This window comes from Rattus norvegicus, chromosome 12, assembly GCF_036323735.1.
Source record: "Rattus norvegicus strain BN/NHsdMcwi chromosome 12, GRCr8, whole genome shotgun sequence".
Taxonomy (NCBI): Eukaryota; Metazoa; Chordata; class Mammalia; order Rodentia; family Muridae; genus Rattus; species Rattus norvegicus.
The window spans coordinates 34,754,783-34,774,494 of NC_086030.1; the positions used below are offsets into that span (position 1 = coordinate 34,754,783).

Consider the following 19,712-nt stretch of genomic DNA (forward strand, 5'->3'; position numbering starts at 1 on the left):
CATCCAAATTCTTCAGGATTGCAACGTAAACTGAAGACCAACAGCTAGCTCTCTGGGAATCATCCAGAACTCCTGAGGCTACTGAGACATCTAAGCTCACACACTGACCAACACCCAGGTTCTCCACCTTTCCATCATGAGATAACTATTGTTGAACTACCTGGACCACAACCAATAAGTCATGCTAATAGATCCCCCTTTCAATGTATATATTCATCCTTTCAGTCCCATTCCCCTGCAGAACCCTAACTTAGTGCCCCTCCCCACCTTATGTAAGACCCCAGGGTCTTACAGGTAACTTTGGCTTTCTAGGGGAAACAGGAAAGCAAGAGCATTTTCCCTTTGTATGACCCTGATGCACATGGTATACTCCTTGCAGAACTGTCAGGTGGACGGGCATCAACACTTGGTGGGCTCAGCTTGGCTGCATCAGACTGAGAAAGTTCAGGTACGTGTCAGGGGTGGAGTCACTAAAAAGACTGTCAATTGTTCAGTCAATGCCCAGACAGCCACATGATCTCCCCCACTGTAGAGAACAGAGAAGGGAATTTAAAGTTCCTGGACTAGAAATGTCCTGGACCTATGTTCCTAAGCCTGCTGGATAGCCCAGGGACAACACAGTGCAATGCTAGACACAGATCCTCCTAGCTGGGATGCTCCCAGGCATTTCCTCTCGAGGATTCAACTTCAGCACCATGGACAGAACCACAGGTAACCTAGGTGTCCTGGCAAAAACCTGACCTTTTGAGATTCTAGGAAGGGAACCGCAAACAGAGCATGTATGCCTATTAGACGTCAGCTGATACTCAGAGGATGCCTCTGTTGTAAGTTTAACTAGATTGTCCCTCGGCTGTCAGGTTAGCAAGAAGTTAGCAGAGCCATGCTGTGCTAGAGACCCAGGGTTCAGTAGCCAAAGTCCCCATGGCCAGCTGCACCCAGGAAGGTTATATTCAGCCTTTTCCTGAAGGGTCACTGCTATGCCCTTTTCTCACTACCAGAACAGTCCTGATTGTGGGAGCCTTTTGGTTGCTCATCGGTCACACCTGTATTAGACTCTATTAGTGCAGCAAGAGGTCTGGAGAGTGGGAGCCTCTCCACATATGACGGGTGGGAAAAAATTCTATTTCCTCTCTGCCACTGGTGAGAATAAGAAACCCACACTCGGATCTGGTCTGGTATGGCACTGCCAGTGTGCCCCAGGGAAGGCAAGCAGCAAAACAGACTCGAAACTGGATCATCAAACACAAACCACATGGCGCTCCTTAGGAGCAGAGCAAGGTAAGGCTCCCCTGCACAAGGCTGCTGCACAAGGCTCCCCTGACAAAAACAAAACTCCGTCTGCGGGAGGGCGGCAGGTGCCACAAGAGGCGTGTTAAAAATACACACAGGAGGTCTGTGGGGTGGCTCAGGGGATAAAAACACTGGCTCTGAAAGCCTGGAGACATGAGTTCAATTTCAAAAAGCTATGTCAATGTGAAAGAAGAGAGAACAGACTCCTGAAGTTTGTCCTCTAATCTCCACATGTGCACTGTGAAACACACACACACACACACACACACACACACACACACACACACACACTTCTACTACTACTGCTGCTGATGCTACTACTGCTATTACTACTACTAGTGGTAGAAAATTTACTATTAATAAGATGGTCAGGCTAGTAGTGGAGTGGTGGGGAACAACTGGAAAAGACTGAATTAAAATAAACCAGGGCAAAAAAGATCACTAAAGAAATAAAATGGCAGAGAAGGAATTAAAGCAGAAACTACCAGGAGAGCAGAGGTGAGTGGGGAGGGGCAGAGATGTGTGGAGATCTTACAGGATTTCTAGAAATGGAAAACCGAGCAGGGTATGCTGGCACAGGCCTGCAGTCTTGGGACTTGGGAGGTCCAGGCAGGAGGATCAAGAGTTGGATGGCAGTTTCAGCTACATGGCAAGTTGGAGGCCAGCCTGGGCTACATGAGACCCCTTCTCAAAGAAAAGAAGGAGAGGGGGCGGGGACAGGTGAGTGAACCACTTGAGATGCTTTATGCAACCGACAAGGCACGTCTGAGGAGGGAGTTGGCTCACCAGCTAACACAGCCAACCAGTTTACTCAGAATTGGGAAGAAACAGAGGAAGAGGCAAGCAGGTGGAGATGGAAAAAGGAGAGCGAGAATTGTCAATAGTCCGGCTACACATTTTAGGAGGAACTCAGAATGAGGAAGGCGATATTCTAGAACATTCTAGGCAAGGGTGACCCTGAAATCCAACGTGAAAGGCAAAGGCAGAACTTTGGAATGGTGAGTTTGGGTGCCTGGATCTGGCTGTACCAGAAGCAACAAATGCCTGCCCGCAGGCTGCTCCATTCTGTTTAGGTCACTGGAGGCCGAGTCGCTGCTATTTGGAGTAGAAAGCCCAGAGCAAAGTTCTGAAGATCAGGAAGGAGGACCGCACTCAATGCCCTCCTCCCACTTTAAGCACCAGGATCATTTTATTTAAGTCTGGGAGAAAAATAACAGGGCAGGCAAGCTGTAAATCTTTTTTTTTTGGTTCTTTTTTTTTTTTTTTTTTTTTCGGAGCTGGGGACCGAACCCAGGACCTTGCGCTTCCTAGGCAAGCGCTCTACCACTGAGCTAAATCCCCAACCCCCAAGCTGTAAATCTTGACAGCTGCCAGGAGGGGTAACAGGGAGAGGGAGGAGGAGGAGGATGATGAGGAGGAGCAAGAGGAGGAGGATGAGGAGGAACAAGAGGAGGAGGAGGAAAAAGAGGAGGAGGAGGAGGAGAAGGAGAAAGAGGAGGAGAAAGAGGAGGAGAAAGAGGAGGAGAAAGAGGAGGAGAAAGAGGAAGAGGAGGAGGAGAAAGAGGAGAAGGAGAAGGAGGAGGAGGAGAAAGAGGAGGAGGAGGAAGAAGAGGAGAAAGAGAAGGAGGAGAAAGAGGAGGAGGAAGAAGAGGAAGAAGAGGAGGAGAAAGAGGAGGAGAAGGAGAAGGAGAGGAGGAGGAGGAGGAGGAGAAAGAGGAGGAGAGGAGGAGGAGGAGCAAGAGGAGGAGGAGGAGAAAAAGGAGAAGGAGGAGGAGGAGAAGGAGAAGGAGGAGGAGGAGGAGAAGGAGGAGGAGAAGGAGAAAGAGGAGGAGAAGGAGGAGGAGAAAAAGGAGGAGAAGGAGGAGGAGAAAAAGGAGGAGAAGGAGGAGGAGGAGAAAGAGGAGGAGAAGGAGGAGGAGAAAAAGGAGGAGGAGGAGGAGGAGGAGAAGGAGGAGGAGAAGGAGGAGGAAGAGGAGGAGAGGAGGAGGAGGAGGAGAATGAGAAGAAAGAAACCCTTGACTTTTGAGTTAGGGTTAGCAATGGAGGTCTGCAAGCAGCAGTGGGTAGGGAGTAGACTTTCAGAAACACATGAGAAAGCTCAGAGTGTGAGGGCTGGCCCGCTTATAATTTTGTCCAAAGATGAGGGGGAAGAATGAGTAAAGAGGAAGAATTCTTCTTCGGAGTTAGTCTGCACTAACTCGAAATCTCACGATGGCGCAGAACACCCATCCTGCAAGCAAACCAGCAGCTATGAGCTCAGCTTTCCACGATCAAGTTCACCTTAGTCATCTTAGCTCAAAGGCATCCTCTGGCCTGAAGCCAGAAATGCCAAGAAATTAATATACACCAGGGCAGAGTCCTGGATAAACAATAGATAGGTGGCGTTATGCTGATCCCAACTCCTTGTCCTCTGAGTGTGGTACATTCCTGGTATTTCTTCAGCCGGCACTGTCTCTCCAAGAACCTCGGCGGGTGAAGTTGCCTTCGCTGGTGGCCGTGTGAGTAACACAGCTATAGAACCCATCTAACCATCCTTGCACTCTGTCTGCTTTGCCTGCTGAGAGGCCCTCGCCTTTCATCAAAGTAAGGGAATCCTTGTGGAGGCTCAGCTTGTGGGGAAACTGATATGGACAGAATCTGGCCCCGTGCCTTTAGTTTCTGCTCTTGGAGCTCCATCCGTGTTTACCCACCATGCCCCCTTCTCACACTTAGACCATGCACCGGGATTCCAGGCAACTCATCTCTTTTTATTTCCATCCAAGCTCAAAAACAAGTGGCAATCATATTCTTAATTTTCAAAAGGGAAGCTATTAGTGACACGTGCACAAGTGTCAGCCCTTAATTTCTCAGGGCCAAGATAAAACGACGTGTGCTGTGCCTTGCTCCTCTTAAATTAATTTTTCTCCCCACACTGGGACGGAGAAGGAAGTTAACGTAAACCAAGCCCTTCTCTAAGGGCTGACAGTTGGATTGCAACTCGTGGCTGGTCAGAGCTATTTCCATCAGTTCTGCCTCGTGACTGAGCTCTGGTCCTTCAATCGTCTCATTACAGCGAGGCTGGAAACTGCATCAGGGAATCCAACACGCATCTCCCAAGACGACAAATGCTGAGTGACTTCAAATAACACATAGCCACCGGCGATTTAGACCCTGCGTCTTAGAGAGTCATGCCTACAAATTGAAGATGCTCTGTCCACGAGTCTCCTGCATCTGGGCTAGGCATCTAATTACGTCTGGCTGATGAAGACAAATGGGTCAGGCTGGATGTGGGTGGGTGGCTTTTTCCCACATCCTAGAGCGGTGCTTCTCAACCTTCCTCATGCTACGGCCCTTTCATACAGTTCCTCGTGTTGCAGTGACCCCCAACCATGACAGTATTTCATTGCTACATCATGACTATAAAGTTGCTACTATTACGAACCATAATGTAAATATCTGATATGCAGGATATCTGATATGTGACCCTCCCTCAAAAGGGGTCCCGACCCCCATGTTGAGAACCGCTGCCCTTGAGGTTGGGATGCCTCTGCTCACTCGAATCTATGGCCTATTCTTAGCAAAGAGTTTCCAGCTTTTGATTTCTTTCCCTCTGTTCCTTTGGCTGTCATCTTTTCTGTTTTTGTGCATATATGTATGTAGGTAGGTCAGAGGTTAATACTGGGAGTCTTCCTTACTTGCTCTCCACCGTAGATTTTGACCCAGGGTCTCACTGAAGCTGAAGCTTGCAGGTTCAGCTAGGTTCAGTGGTCAACAAGCCCTTGGGATCCTCCTGTCTTCACTTTCTCATAGCTGGGATGAGAAGCATGTACCATTGTCTTGGTTTCTTATATGGATTCTGGAGATCTGAACTCAGGCGCTCATACTTGCATAGCAAGAGCTTTAATGACCAAGTCCCCCTCCCCATCTCTCTCTCTCTTTTAAAGATTTATTTAGTTATTATATCTAAGTACAGTGTAGTTGTCTTCAGACACACCAGAAGAGGGCATCAGATACCATTACAGATGGTTGTGAGCCACCATGTGGTTGCTGGGAATTGAACTCAGGACCTCTGGAAGAGCAATCCGTGCTCTTAACTGCTGAGCCATCTCTCCAGCCTCCCCCACCCCATCTTTTATTTGCTCCTTTACAAACCAGAACGCATCTTGTCGTTTCCTGTCCTCAGGGAAGAAGGGCAGAGGAGCTGACCCCACGGACTGGGCATGGCTGGAATACACACCCAGTCTGTACTGCTGAGGTGTAGAATCAAAGGCAGCAACTGCCCACTGTGCTAGGCAGACTGGCTTTTCAAAGACAAACTCAAAAGGGTTTCTAGGAGCTGGGCACAGGGGCAGGAATGGACTCATCTGCACCACAGTTGCCTATGGGACAGGGATGGCTTCCTGGGCTACCTAGCAGGGGGCTGGTGATGAAGTTACAACCTCCTTTAGGGTCGTTGATTCCTCCTGCTGGTGGTGGATGAGCATGAGGCAGGCTATGTGTGTGGGAGAGAGTGGGGAAGTAGGGGAAAGGGGAACTGACGGCCATCAGGACCTGTAAGAGGTACATGGACAATTATAACAGCTGACCCAGAGATGGGGACCTCATTGATCACAGCGAGAAGCTTGCCCCCATCAGCGACACCTCTGCAAATAGATCCTTCCCTGGATGAGAAAACAGCATTATGACCCCTTGAATGCTGGCCCTGGCCAAGCTTCCACAAAACGTGGATAGTTAAGCAGTCATGGCTGTTACACAGCAGTAGCTAGCTGATACACTGCTGTGTGCTGAATACCATCCCAGAGTTCTTCCGGGAGCCTACTGCTGGGAGGAGGTGGCCATGTGGATGTCACGCAGCCTGAGTCACCTATTTGCACCACTAACTCAGCCACGTAGACAGGGGAACCGGAAGCCTATGTCTGTCTGTGGTGAATCCCTGCATGGTGCTCTGGTCTTCCCTTGAAGCAGAAGCACCTAGCTAACCTCCACGGCTTTGCTCTGTCCGCTCCCTAGGGCCACTGTGTTGTGGATCAGGAGTATGCACACTTCCACAGATACTGTGTCGTTCCTATTGTGGAACATGAAGGACTGTAGACTCCATTGCTATTCTTTCAGGTCTAGAGCCCACTGCTGGTCCCAGCCATGGTAGGCCAACCTCCTGGCACATCTTGTCCACAGTGGGGTTTAACTGTAGCTTTGCCAACTTCTCCTGGTTGTGTGTCACCCACGGGAACCGGCTCTGAAGCCAGGTGCCTGAGCAAACATGGAGCCAGTCCTGTGAAAGTGCCAAGGTCCCCACTGCTTCTGGTCTGACAATGACGGACAGTGACCATCACTCTTGGAGAGAATGGTGACAGAGACATCCTCTGTAGCACATGCTAGTTGCTTCTAATTTAATCATCAAATGTGAGATGCTCCCTCTCTAAGGACTGAGGTGCTGTGGCTACCCTAGTGGGACCTTCCCAGAGCCACTTCCTCCAGGATCTTCTTTACTACAGAAGTGTGTGGGGCTCTCTGTGTTCCTTCCTCCCTTCCTGCCAGCTTCCCGGTTTCCATTCACTTGCAATGGCGTTGGCTGTGAGCCTTCTATTCACAACCGAGGGTCAGCTCTGCAAAGCTTTGCGGTCATGCAAAGTTAATCCTTGTAGCTCCTTTCCCTTTTGACATACATTCAAAGGTGTATGTTAATAAAGATTCCAAGGGGTAGCAAGCGCATAACTGAAGTGGTGAGCAGGCAGAGATGGACCAGGCTGCAGAGATGACATTAGTGAACAGGAGTGAGGGGTGTTGAAACCAAGGCTGGGAAGGAGCCAAGGCAATGTTCAGAGGTGAGGAAGCCCCGAGCAACACATCTCAGGCTAGAGGAATGGCAAGGGCAGAATCCCGGAAGAGCTTTTCAAGGAGGTAGCATGTAGGAGGTCCAAAGAGCTTGGGGTGGGGAAGTGGAGACAGAGAGCAGGCAAGGTTGCACCGACTGTGGGCTGTGGATTATTAGGGATATACGAGGGAGCAGTTGATTCGGTCTGACCAGCACCTTCTCAACCCAGGAGAGAGCAATGAGCTGAAAGAGGAAGGATGCCATAGGAGTAGAGTGATGGGTGGAAGGGGGAGGATACCACCAGCCGTCTCTTCCCTGGGAACAGCTGTGGGACGGATGAACCTTCCCATTTCCCAGAGGCTTCTGTGTGACCCGATTCTTGTATCCCCTGTAACTCTGAACTTGGCTATATCCCTTTCCCCTCCTCCCCTCAGTCGGGCCCACGGCCCCCCTGCCCCTCCCCAACCCCCTACCTGTTTGGGGGCACGCAGCAGTTCCTCTGCTGTGGCTACGGCTGAGGTGGCCTTGTTGTTCTCTGAGATGGGGTGCAGGGTGATGGACAGCCCAGCCACCACCTGCACAGCCAAGTCTGTCACGGACACTTTGTCGTCCAGCACAGTTACTGTCTTCTCGGCCAAGATGGAGTCGGACAGGGGCGACAGCACCTGTGGAGGCAGCAGGGCACAGGGTAGCCATCACACCCATTTCTGGGCACAAGAACTCCTAGCTTCCATACTGTACCCTAAATAGGCCAGAGATCCTGAGCATAGAGCGTACGGAGGCACAGGCTTCCGTCACTGTTAATGGTTCCATATTGAGCCTTCGTGAGCAGGTGAGACAGCCCTTCCCCGAAACTTTATTTCTGTTGGTAAATGGATCTAAATGCAAAAATCCATTCCATTTTAACGAGGAATGGTCTCCTCCATTTGGATAACGGGCCACCTGTACAGCGCGCAGCCTAGTTAAGTAAACTTGACGATCCCGCCGGCTCGATGCATAAAGAGCCGTGCACAGACTGACTCGCAGCAGCAGAAATCGCATTCTAAGGGGGTCCATGGATTAACGGGGGGATAACAGATCTATGCCAGTGCCCCCCTTCTATCTGCCACCACACGGCATCTCTGTGGAAGACCACCCTGCTCGGTCTTACAAGCCTAGTGTCGGGCTGCAGCTGCGTAGGTGGAGTGACAGAACATTTACCATGGCCTTTGCATCTTCAGGGACACTCTAGAAGGGTGGTGGAACGCAGGTGGGCCTTGAGGTTCTATCCTAGAACCAAACATCCCATACATTTTTTTTTGAGTGATAGGATGCAGAATTGTGAAGAGTTTGGTGACTGTGCAAGATAACAGGGTCTAGAAGAAAGCTGGAAACTTCAGGCTTCCCCATTCACAGCAGCAGCACATCCAGGGCAAAGGCAAGACTCGTATATTGAAGCCAGTCTGGAGAGCTAAGTGGTAAGTGGGACTGGAGAGAACATGGGTATGGCCCTTGAGAGTAGGCTCTCATGGGTGAGGGAAGACTAGAAATGGAAAGGCTGGTCCAAGCCCACTCCCCTGTTCCCATGTCACCCTCTGGAGCCATCATAGAGACTACTGGTCATAGGAACCTGCCTCATGCCACCCAAACTCCTTGAGGACCCCTAGGTCTTAGGACAAATGGTATTGGTCAAGGACATGGAGCTCCTGGGCCCCTGCTTCTTACCTGGATAGTGGTCATTCCGACTTCCCGCCCAACCAAGACCCTGCTATCCTGCAAGGTGGCGATGTGTGGGGACTCCAGCTTCATGAAGTCAGCCACCAAGTGGGTGATGTCAAACTGCCAGTCTGGACTGAGAAGGTGGCTCAACTGGCCCCAGGGCCCAGCACTTTCTGATACAAACTGGGTGAGGACGCGCACTGTGGCATGCTGGAACTGCAGGGCACAACCCCGGCCTCTCTGTTCTTCCTCTTCTTCCTCCTCACTGTCCCGAGTGGGCCTGCGTGGGAGGAAGAGTGCTGGCTCAGACATGGGGAGAAGAAACACAGAGGATCACAGCATGGGGGTCTGCCTCAACCTCAGTAGACAGGGGAGCCCGGGATCCATCTCTGGGCATCACAGAGGCTCGACTGCACTGCCAGGCAAATGAAGGACAGCTGTCATTTCCTATGCTCACATAGTCCCATAAGCAGCCATTAGCCACATACAGATCCATTTGATTTTACTTTTTAAGCATGTGTGCATCTATGTTTGCATGGGTACAGGTGTGCCTGGGCACATGTGTGTGCATGCATCTGGGGCTAAATGACAATCTCAGGTGTCATCCTCAGGCATACTTTCTGCTCCCTTTGAGACAAGGTTTCCTATAGGTGCATAGCTCATGGATTAGGCTAGGCCGGTTGAGCATTAAGCCCTGACCTGGGCCACCTCAAATGAATTACAAGTGCACGTGACCGAGCCCAGTATTTTTGTTGTTGTTTGTTTTTGTATTTCAAGACAGGATGTATCTGTGTAGCCCTGGCTGCCCTGGAACTCACTCTGTAGACCAGGCTGGCCTTCAACTCACAGAGATCCACCTTCCTTTGCCTTTCGAGTGCTGGGATTAAAGGCATGTGCTGTCATGTCTGACTGCCTAGCATTTAGTTTTTAAACGCAGGTTCTCAGTATGGGTCTCAGATCTCTTGCTTGCATAGCAAGCACTTTACTGATTGAGTCATTTCTCCAGGACCCACCCAGTTGCTCTTCCTGAAGTATGCTAACTTGTCCCTCAAAATGAAGGGAGCCTGGGGACTGACTGGGAAGCAACTGGTGATCTGTAAATAAGGAGGTGGGAAACTGGGCCTCCTGGGGCTGAGTTGTGCTGAGTCTGCGAAAATCGTTACCCAAGATCCTGTCTGAGACAAGTCAGCGTCCCACCAGAGAATCATGGGTGGCTTTCTGCAATGGGACTCCCCTGCTCTTGTGCGAGACATCATACACTCTCCAAGAAATTGATGCTGTCATCACGGAGAACAAAACTCTAGCCTGCATTTAACTTGGAGATACTGAACCTATTCTCCAGGAGCTAGGGGGCTGAGGGCCTGGAAGAGATAGCAGCCTGCTGTTGGAAGGAGCCATTTCCTACCAATGGACTCAAGCTTCTATGTACTGTGAACAAAACTTGGTTCAGCACCTGCCCCTCAGCAATGTGTGGACCTGGCCAGGGGACCTGAAGCCATGACCTGCTCTCAGGGTTAGGGAGATGTGGGCTGTGGGAAGACCAGCTGCTACTGGAGCCTGGTGCCTGCCGCAGCCCTCTTGATGGGATCTGTGAATCAAGTTGGCGGTGTTGTGGCCAGAGACATCTCCCTACCCCGCGACTCACCTCTTGCTGGCCACGATGGGGACTCGCCAGCCCTTAATCTGGCTCAGTTCCGTGTCAGAGACCTCGATCTGCAGGGGAAGCCGTGGCACCCACACGGTGACATGCAGCAGTGCGCTCAGGTGCTGGTAGGTGAAATTCACCACCGAGTCCACCTTGCCCTTGATCTCTTTACCGTTGACAAAGACATAGTCACAGTGGTCTGAGACCTGTGAATACAGAGAGGGAGGGAGGATGCAGTTCACATGGCCGTGCTGACTGTAGGGCGCCCTCCAGTGGTGAACAACGGTTCTGCACATGTGCGGTTTTTGCACCTGGTGTCAGTTGGCCGTTAATATGCTAATGAGGGGCGGTACCATGCTAGTGAGGTGATTCGTTCTCCGCCAATCCCTGGAGGACAAGTAGTGGGGTGATAGTGGGGTGATAGTGGGGTGACCCGTGCCCCACCAATCCCTGAGAGATTATTAGCATACTGTTGTGTATATAAGGCGAGCGACTTTGCCGCTCTAATCCCCTGTCCCCTGTCCCTGTTCAAGAGAGCTGTACAGTAAAGGCTTGTTCGCAGAAGAATCCTGTTGCTGCGTGTCGTTCTTACTGGTGAGACGTTGGGCGAGCGACAGCTGACAACCCACATTTTGCTCTAATAGTGTATGTGCATGCATGCATGCACACATGTGCACACACATGTACACACATGTGTGTACACACACACACATGTGAGGACACATAGCATGTGAGCCCATGCACATGAAAGTCAAAATTAAAGTTAGATAACTGTAGTATCACTCTCCATCTTACTTTTTGAGGCAGAGTCTCTCATTGAACCAGAACTCATTAATTCAGCTGGCTGGCCCACAAGCCTCTGGGGTCCTTGTACGTCTGCCTCTTCAAGGCTAGCATTCCAGGCCCAGCTTTTACTTGGGTGTGGGAAATCTGAACTCAGGGCCTCATTCTATCTTGGCGTGCACTTTACACACTGAGCCATCTGCTATACCCCTGGTTTGTTCTACTTTATTGCAAATTACCCACTTGCTTCTAGTGCAGAGCCCAAAACACAGATTCAGCATCATGGGCTTAATGGGAAATGAACCCAAGGAAAAAGAATGAGGAAGGAGACCAGGGAATGTGGAGGAAGAGAGAAGCCAGTGAGAAGGTGCACACACCACTTCTGGGATTACAGGGTTTAGTCTCTTGGCGTCTTGTGAGAGCACCAAGAATTGCCCATCTAAGGGGTAAGCGGTACAATATTTTCCATTTCCCAGTTCCCAGGCTGTGGTTGCCTTTGCAATAGAAAGCTGAGAACAAATTGAGGTCAGGACCTTCGATCTCCACGTGAACTTGAATCCATAGAGAACTGAAGCGAGGGTTGAAACCTGAGTACACAGGGCATGTGGTGGCCATCAGGAGCAGGATGCAGGCTGATGCCTGTTTAGAAAGTAAACATCGCCACTCCCCAGATGGCACTTCCAAGAGTGCCAAGGGGCCTGACACCTCCCCCTGCACATGCGTGCTCTGTCTCTTGCCCCTCTCCCCACTCACACAGTCCCATTGGCCCTCTGTGGTTCTCAGTCCTTCATCTAGAGACACATTTCCACCCCAGTTTGCCTGGCCTGAGCAGGCGGGAGTCCCTAAGAGGCTGCCCTCCCCAGGACCTCTGGAATCTTTACACTAGTACTATTGATGTTCCCACGGGATTGGTGGGATCTCGCAGATGACTTCCTGCCTTTGCCTGAGCCCTTGCCTTTCCCCTTCTCTTCTCCTGGGCCCTTTTCTTTCCCTCTCTTCCCCCATCTCCCTCCATTTTTGCTTTTGGAAGTTGTTTCATCAAGAAAACAAAGGAAACAGAGATGTCAGTCTGCAAGGGCCTGGCCTCTGTGTTCCAAAGGCAATGAAGCGCCCGTGTACTTTCCACAGCCACACTCAGTCTCATATCTACAGTGGAGCCCAGTGAAGTGAGGAGGTGGCAGCGGACACACCTATCCTCCCAGGCAGGCACGACAAGTGCCAAGGTCAGTAGCTATGTGCATGTCACTGATATTGGATGTCTCTGGGGGCCATGATGAGATTAGGTCAGGATCCCCCACCCTGAGTAATAGTTACATTCCCTTGAAATCAGAGACCAAGCTTCTCTCTGTGTCATTTTAATGAACTGAAAATAGAAATTGAGTAATAGAGAGGCAACATGACTTGTCTTGCATAGGCAAGCTTATGGAATATGACTTAAATTGGTCCCATGGGTCTGTATCACCATTGAAACTGTTATATTCTGGATGGAAAAAGTACAATATGCTCATTCTCCATGGTTCGGTCCTTATAGCAGCTGCTCATGAGGTAGGAGCTGGGCAGAGCTGACAATGGTTAGGTGGATAAATGGATAGAGAGGTGGGTGAACCAATGGATTGGTAGACAAAATAGAGACAAATGGATGGGTAGTGGATGAAAGAATGCATACATGTGTGAGTGGGTTGATGGACAAATTGGATAGTGGATGGATGGAGGGATAGGTGGATAGATGGAGAGATGGCTAACTGTCTGGTTAAGTCAGGAGACTGACAGATGGGTTGGCAAATGTATGGATGGACAGATGGAAAAGTAGATTGGTGGGTAGATGGATCCATGGACGGAAGGATAGATCAGTGGTTGGAGAAGGGAATGGATGACTAGGTAGGTGGATGGATGGATGGATGGATAGATAGATAGATAGATAGATGGATGATGGATGGATAGATAGAGAGATAGATGGATGGATGGATGGATGGATAGATGGATGATGAGAGGTGGCTGTCTGTCTGGTTAGATGGGTAGATTGACAGGTTGATAGATGCATGGACATACAGTAGAGCTGATCAATGGATGGATGCATCACTGGGTAGATGGATAGATCAGTGGTAGATGATGAAAGAATGGATGAGTATTTGACTAGGTGGATAGATGGATGGATGCACTGACAAGTGGACGATGGCTAAATGGATGAATAGATGTATTAATATGAGGATTTAATAGACTTGTGGGTGGACAAATGACTGGGAGGGTGGAGTTGATAATGTTTGTGGATGAATGGATGGAGATGTTGCGATAGTTGAATGAAGATAAGATGGACGGGTAGATAGGTGGACAGAAAGATAGAAAATAACTGGATAAGTGGATGGAATGATGACCAGGTGGGTGGGTAGACAGATAGGAGGATGGATGGATGGACAAACATCCCCACCAATGGATACATCTGCTTCAAGGCAACCAAAATAACTGAGGAGAGGGAGGGAGGGAGGGAGACAGGGAGGAAGAGAGAGAGAGAGAGAGAGAGAGAGAGAGAGAGAGAGAGAGAGAGAGAGAAAGTCTACAATGATATAGAAGTAGCGATGGCAAATACACAGGAATTTAATCTGAAAGCTTCCAGAAAATTCTCAATCTAACCTTTCTAGGTCACTGACTCCCATGACAACCTATGTAGATTTGATTTGCGCCGGCAAATTGCACACATGTGCAGCTCAGCAGACATTTCTGAGTTAATGATGTCACCTGCCACCCTTGTGGCACCACACCAAGCTCTAACTTTCACTTGCATATCTGTCTCCTACTAGACACTGTCCTCTGGAAAGAGCAGAGTCCCATCTGGGTATGGGAACCTGACCAAATAATGACCCGTACTGAGCGGTAGTTGTGACCAGTCAGCTTGCTCTTTCTGCAGAAGCAGGTATGGTTACTCTGGGCCCCACTTTCGTCTCTTCTATTTGCAGGGCAGATGGTGAGGGCTGGACAGAGAGAATTCTTCCCATCTGCTGTGGACAGTGGTATGGAACAGTTGGGCGGGGCCACGGGAAGGGGTCTTTTCGCTCACTGGTCAAGAGTGGTTTAAAACAGTTTCCACACTGAGAGAGGATGGGAAGCAATTTCAGCCACTGTCCCAGACTTATCATTAGCATGTAAACGCTGTCCGGGATCGGGGAACATATTAGCATAATAGCCAAGCCTAGAGTCTATCACTAATCACATCTTTAATCAATGTTGTAATTTACAGACCATTGACTTTCCTCATTTATTACCTCTCTGCGCTCGGGTGGGTGGGAACCTTGCCTCTCCAGAATATATAAATGATTAGGAAGAACGCAGAAGACACAAAGGTGCTACGCACGATAGAGCCATCGTCCTCACTGTTCCTGACGGTGTCACCAATGTCTGGGGACGTCTCCGGACAAATTAATCATGTCCTAAGTGGCTGGCAGTGGGAATGAGGGGAACACACAAAATGAACAGGTTCTCTTACAAAAAGGAACTGATTCCTGCAGGAATCTTTCCAGCCCATTGGCTGTGTTTCTCGGGATCTTTTCATCTCTGTCAATGGGCTGAACACGTGAGCCGAATGCTTGGTGGGCGATTGGACCAGCATTAGGCACCTGTCCATGAGGACCTGGAGGGCAAGCCTAGGTAGTGGAGGTTTTGAATAGGGAGTACAGAGCTGGTTGCCTTATTTTGATGTCCTTTGGGGATTGGTACTTTCTGATGACCTGCTTCCTGGGGGAGACCCTAGGAGTCAGTCTCCATGGAGAAAGCATAGGTGTCCATTGGCAACCGCTGATTGAAGTCTAGGGAACCATCCTCTAGCCACTGGGGACTTTAAAGATGTATGGACACCCAGCCTGTGGAATCCACAGCAACTTCTGACTTCTGGGGACCGTGTGGGGAGCATACTCACATGTCTCATGAAGTCTTGTGTGATGCTAGTTTCAGACTCTAAGAATAACTCCTTCACATGATACAGACATGGCTTCTATCTCTATAGTGTCTGTCATTGTTCTAAACACTAATTACGATGCCTTGAAAGTCATCCCCGATGAGAGTCTATCTTCGAGTATCCAACTGTTCCCCTCCATGTCTCTGCTGGAGGCAAGCTTGCAAACCTCAGCCCCATTCAGCCTCCTTGTCAAAACAAGATTACATAATGTACATTTCAAATTCGGGAAAATTCGATAATCAGACTCCTGGCCTAATTCTTTTTCTATTTTGGTGACGGCCGCTGTGTGTAAGTGGAGTCTGGGCATAGGGAGATCAAAAATTGCTTCTGGATACACCTGAACTCACGAGCCAGCTCTGTTCGTAGAGCATGTCAGTGGCTTTCAGAATTCATTTCCCACTTGCAAGATGCCTTCCCACTACAGCTCCAGAAACCCCACGGGAGCTTGGCACACTGATAGCATCCTATTTTGCAGATGAGGATCCTGAGACCTGCTGTGGAGGGTTGCTTGCCTACAGGAGACAGGATGAGTTCCGTTTATAGCCGTAAGTTCAGAGCTCACCTAGACGGCTCCAACCCTGCAAGTTAACAGATTCTGACATGAGACTGTAGCCTTGACCCAGCTGTCTCTCCGTCATTCCTGTGGCTAAGACGGCAGGGAAAGGCAGGCCCTGAGAGGAACTGCTCCTTGGCAAGTGTGATACGGGCTTCAGCCAGCCTGGCTGCATGCCAGAACCCTTCCTAAAGGCTGCTCTGGCTCTGGTCCATTTGGTCCACCCCAGGCCAGTCTGCTAGGATGGGCTGTGTCTTTCTGAACTCAGGCAGGGGACAGATGGCCAGGAAAATATAGTATGAGCCGAAAGAAGGAACCTGGTGAAAATATGAACAAGGTTGAGGGAGACCACTGGGAGGTGATGATGTCTGCGAGAGCTGTGGTGTATTGGGAGGTTAGTGGGTTTTAGAGCATGTTCCAAATTCACATCCATCCTGAACAAGGTTGTGGCCATTGGACATAGGGGTTTTGCATATGCCATTTGTTAAGTTAAGGAAGAAACCAAGGTGGCTTAAACATGACCTAGATCTACAATTTGTACCCCAGGACAATCATCGTAGTGGTGAATATGCTCGATCCAGGGAGTGGCACTATTAGGAGGTACGGCCTTGCTGGAGTAGGTGTGTCACTGCGGGCGTGGGCTTTGAGACCCTGCTCCTAGCTGCCTGGAAGTTAGTTAATCTTCCCCTAGCAGCCTTCAGACGAAGATGTGGAACTCTCAGCTCCTCCTGCACCATGCCTGCCTGGGTGCCGCCATGCTCCCACCTTGATGATAATGGACTGAACCTCAGAACCTGTAAGCCAGCCCCAATTAATATTGTCTTTTTATAAGAGTTGCCTTGGTCATGGTGTCTTGTCCCAGCAACGGAAACCCTAACCAAGACAATCGTTAACAATGTTTTGAGTCCTACATGCCTTCTAAACTCTGTAAACTCCTTGAACTGGTGAACAGACTCACTGGCACCCCCGTGTTAACATTCCCACTGCAGCCTCCTAAGTTCTCTGTGTCTTCTCTGTCCCTGTGCTCCGGCCTTGCACATGTCATATATGTCCACCACAGGGCCTTTGCACTTCCTCTTCTGGCTGCAGGCGATTCTTCTGTATTTGTCTGCACATTCCTTCATGGTGCCAGCCAAGATTTTAATGCAGTAGATCCCAACCAGGGACAGTTTTGTCCCCCCCCAGAGGCATTTCCAATTTCTCTGGAAATCATGGCTGTGATGATTAAGAGGAACATTGCAGCTAGTGGGGAAAGTGGCTGGGGTTGTATGTCAAGACTCTCAAGGTCCAATGACAGTCCCTCATGCCAAATGCCTTAAATGTCATCTGTACCAACACTGAGAAACGGAGTTTGAATTAGGTACTCATGCTTTCAAGGACAGCATTTTACCAACCTGGCTATCTCTACTGCCCACACGCCTGTGTCTTTTAGCCCTGGAGGCTTGTCTGTGTCACATGGGTCTTGGTAGCTCTGTGGACGAGACATAGATACTGAGACTCAGAGTGGCTGGATTCTCTATAGTCACTCAAAAGGCAAGTGACAGAGCAAAAGTGTGGCAGGATCACTGTCTAACTTCAGCCGCATTGGACACTTTTGAGACATGAGCAAACCTCCTTCACACACACACACACACACACACACACACACACACACACACACACACACACACACACACACAGAGCCCTTGTGTCTGCCTGGCACCTGGGCAGCCATTTTAACCTCAGCACTGCTCACTAGAGCTGTCAGACGCTTTTTTTTTTTTCTTTTCTTTTTTTCGGAGCTGGGGACTGAACCCAGGGCCTTGCACTTGCTAGGCAAGCGCTCTACCACTGAGCTAAATCCCCAACCCCCTGTCAGACACTTCTTGTATGATGTTTAGGACCATCCTCTGCATCCCTAGATGTCAGTGGTCCACCCACCACATCCCACCACCGAAACTGTCTCAAGATACTGCCAGGTTACTTCTGGGGAAAGAGGACACCTGGTTGAGGTTTATTTCTAAAGCTTTGTCAGAAGCCGCAGCAGTCCCAGGAGGGAGGAGCAACATCCTCAAGATGCAGAGGCAACAACAAGGGCAGGTAAGATGGCTCGGTGGGGAAAGGCACTTGCCACAGAAGCTTGGCTAACAGGGTACCATTCCTAGAACCCATATAAAAGCTGAGGGGAGAACTGACTTTGTTAAGTTGGCCACTGGCCTCTCCGCACACACACATTATGGCAGGTGCCCCCCAAATAATAATTAGGAAAAAAAATGGAGGCTCCCTAAAGAACAGACCAGTAACAAGTAGGAGGCTGCAGCTGTGGCTTAGCTGGTATAGTTTGAACCCACACAGTAGGAATTCTAAAGTTCAGTGACCTCAACAAAGGGTCATGGCTGAGCATCACCACTGGTCACCTGCTGGCCTGCAGCACAGGGCCTCCGGCTTCGGAGAATTGCTTTGCTCTCTGTTCTCCCCTCCTCCTGGAACTTGACAGTCTGTTTGTCGTTTGTTGCTGTGATTTTGCTTCGTTTTGGTTTGGAGACAGGGTTTCACTCTGCAGCCCAGACCAGATTTGAACTCACAATGTCATCCGTGCTGGCCTCCAGTTTGGGGTAATTCTCCTGACAATTCTCCTAAGTGCTGGGATCCCAGCCATGGGCCACTGCTTGGCTATTGACAATGAGAACCCAAGAAGCACACACGGGGTCATGGTTTCAGTAAGTCCCCCGCAGGATCATGTGTCCGATGGTGGCACTGTTGTAGAGCCTCTAGGAGGTGAAGCCTGGCTGTAGGAAATAGGACGTTGAGGGCCAGCCTTGAAAGTGTTGGCCACCTCTGCTCTCGCCACAGTGAACTATGTTCCTTGAAATCATGAGCTGAACGCTAACGCATCTTTGCCGCCCCCCCCCCCCCTAAATTGCTTCTGACAGACATCAGGACATAGCAGTGAGAAACGTAACTAATACCAACCCACAGTCAGGAAGTGTGGTTTCCTCTCTGGGAGGAAGTCTGTCTCCTTCCTGCTTGGTAGGGTTCGCCTCCCACTCCCACCCCAACATTGTCACAAACCTGTGAGTCCAGAAACGTAAAGCTATTGCTAAAGACCTTTGCTCTCTTTGGGATGCACGGCCTGTGTCAACAGGAATCCCAGGACAAACCAAGGCTGTCGTCAGAGGGAACTGCTCCTGTGACCTGGAGCCTGAACAAGCACCTGGTGTCACAGAGGTGACGCTACCCTCTCCTCACTTGTACCCAGTGTTTGCAGCTTAATCCCTGGGATATACTCAATATATGTATTCCCGGAGGTCAAGAAGGCCACATTGGAAATCCCATGAATCCATCCCTTAATATTGAACCCTCTACCCCTCACTGTTGGTGCCTAGCAATCTGTGGTCAAGAGAGCCCATGGAAAAGGACATGCTAAGCTGTAGGCTGAGGTGGTTTCCTCAGGGAGCCCATCATGGGCATCCCAGAGCAGGTACAGATAGGCCTTTTTAAGCTGACAGCTTAGTGTTACCTAGTCCCCTTTTAAGAGGCTCAACTGTCCCCTCCCAGGAGGTCACCTTGTTTGAAGTCATCCGGTGCTCTCTAGCATAACGCCTGGACAGCTCGTTTCTGTTAACTGTTGGTCTTTGTCAGTGGCTGGGCTCTGTGAGGGCGGGGCCTCGACGGCTGTATTTACTGTTCCCTCTGTCTCAGGAAGACAGTCAATCTTCGCCGAATGAATTAGCCTGTGATTTACGCAGACACCAACTGTGCACTGTCAAAGCTCACACGATTCAAGGATCAACCAGGACAAGTGCAGGCACATGATCCATGCCGTGTCACCGACTGGGAGACAGCTTTATTTCAAAAGTAGCAGGCTCGATACTTTGTGATGCCACTGAGACATTGACAGTGCAGAGGCAGCGTACATATTCTTCCCGCACCCTTGTTCTGGGTGTCTGTCGAGCCAGCTGCTTCACTGCCTTTCTCCAGTGCTCTATCCCTTCATCTGCTGAGTGTACATCAAAGGTGGGTA

General features: G+C 49.9%; 1 protein-coding gene across 2 annotated transcripts in view; it reads right to left on the reverse strand.

Moving 5' to 3' along the window:
• Positions 1–19,712, reverse strand: part of Tmem132c (transmembrane protein 132C) — a 321,460-nt gene that overhangs the window by 2,421 nt on the left and 299,327 nt on the right. Inside the window, exons 6-9 of one of the 2 annotated variants that reach the window (XM_039090106.2) lie at positions 10,428–10,633; positions 8,789–9,062; positions 7,558–7,749; positions 5,153–7,327 (exon numbers count right to left, since the gene is read on the reverse strand). In XM_039090106.2, the coding sequence (XP_038946034.1) occupies positions 7,163–7,327; positions 7,558–7,749; positions 8,789–9,062; positions 10,428–10,633 (837 nt within the window). In that variant the 3' untranslated portion in view covers positions 5,153–7,162. Of the gene's footprint in view, positions 1–5,152; positions 7,328–7,557; positions 7,750–8,788; positions 9,063–10,427; positions 10,634–19,712 lie in introns of those variants that run through there. The other variant, XM_002727968.7, reaches the window with a different exon arrangement.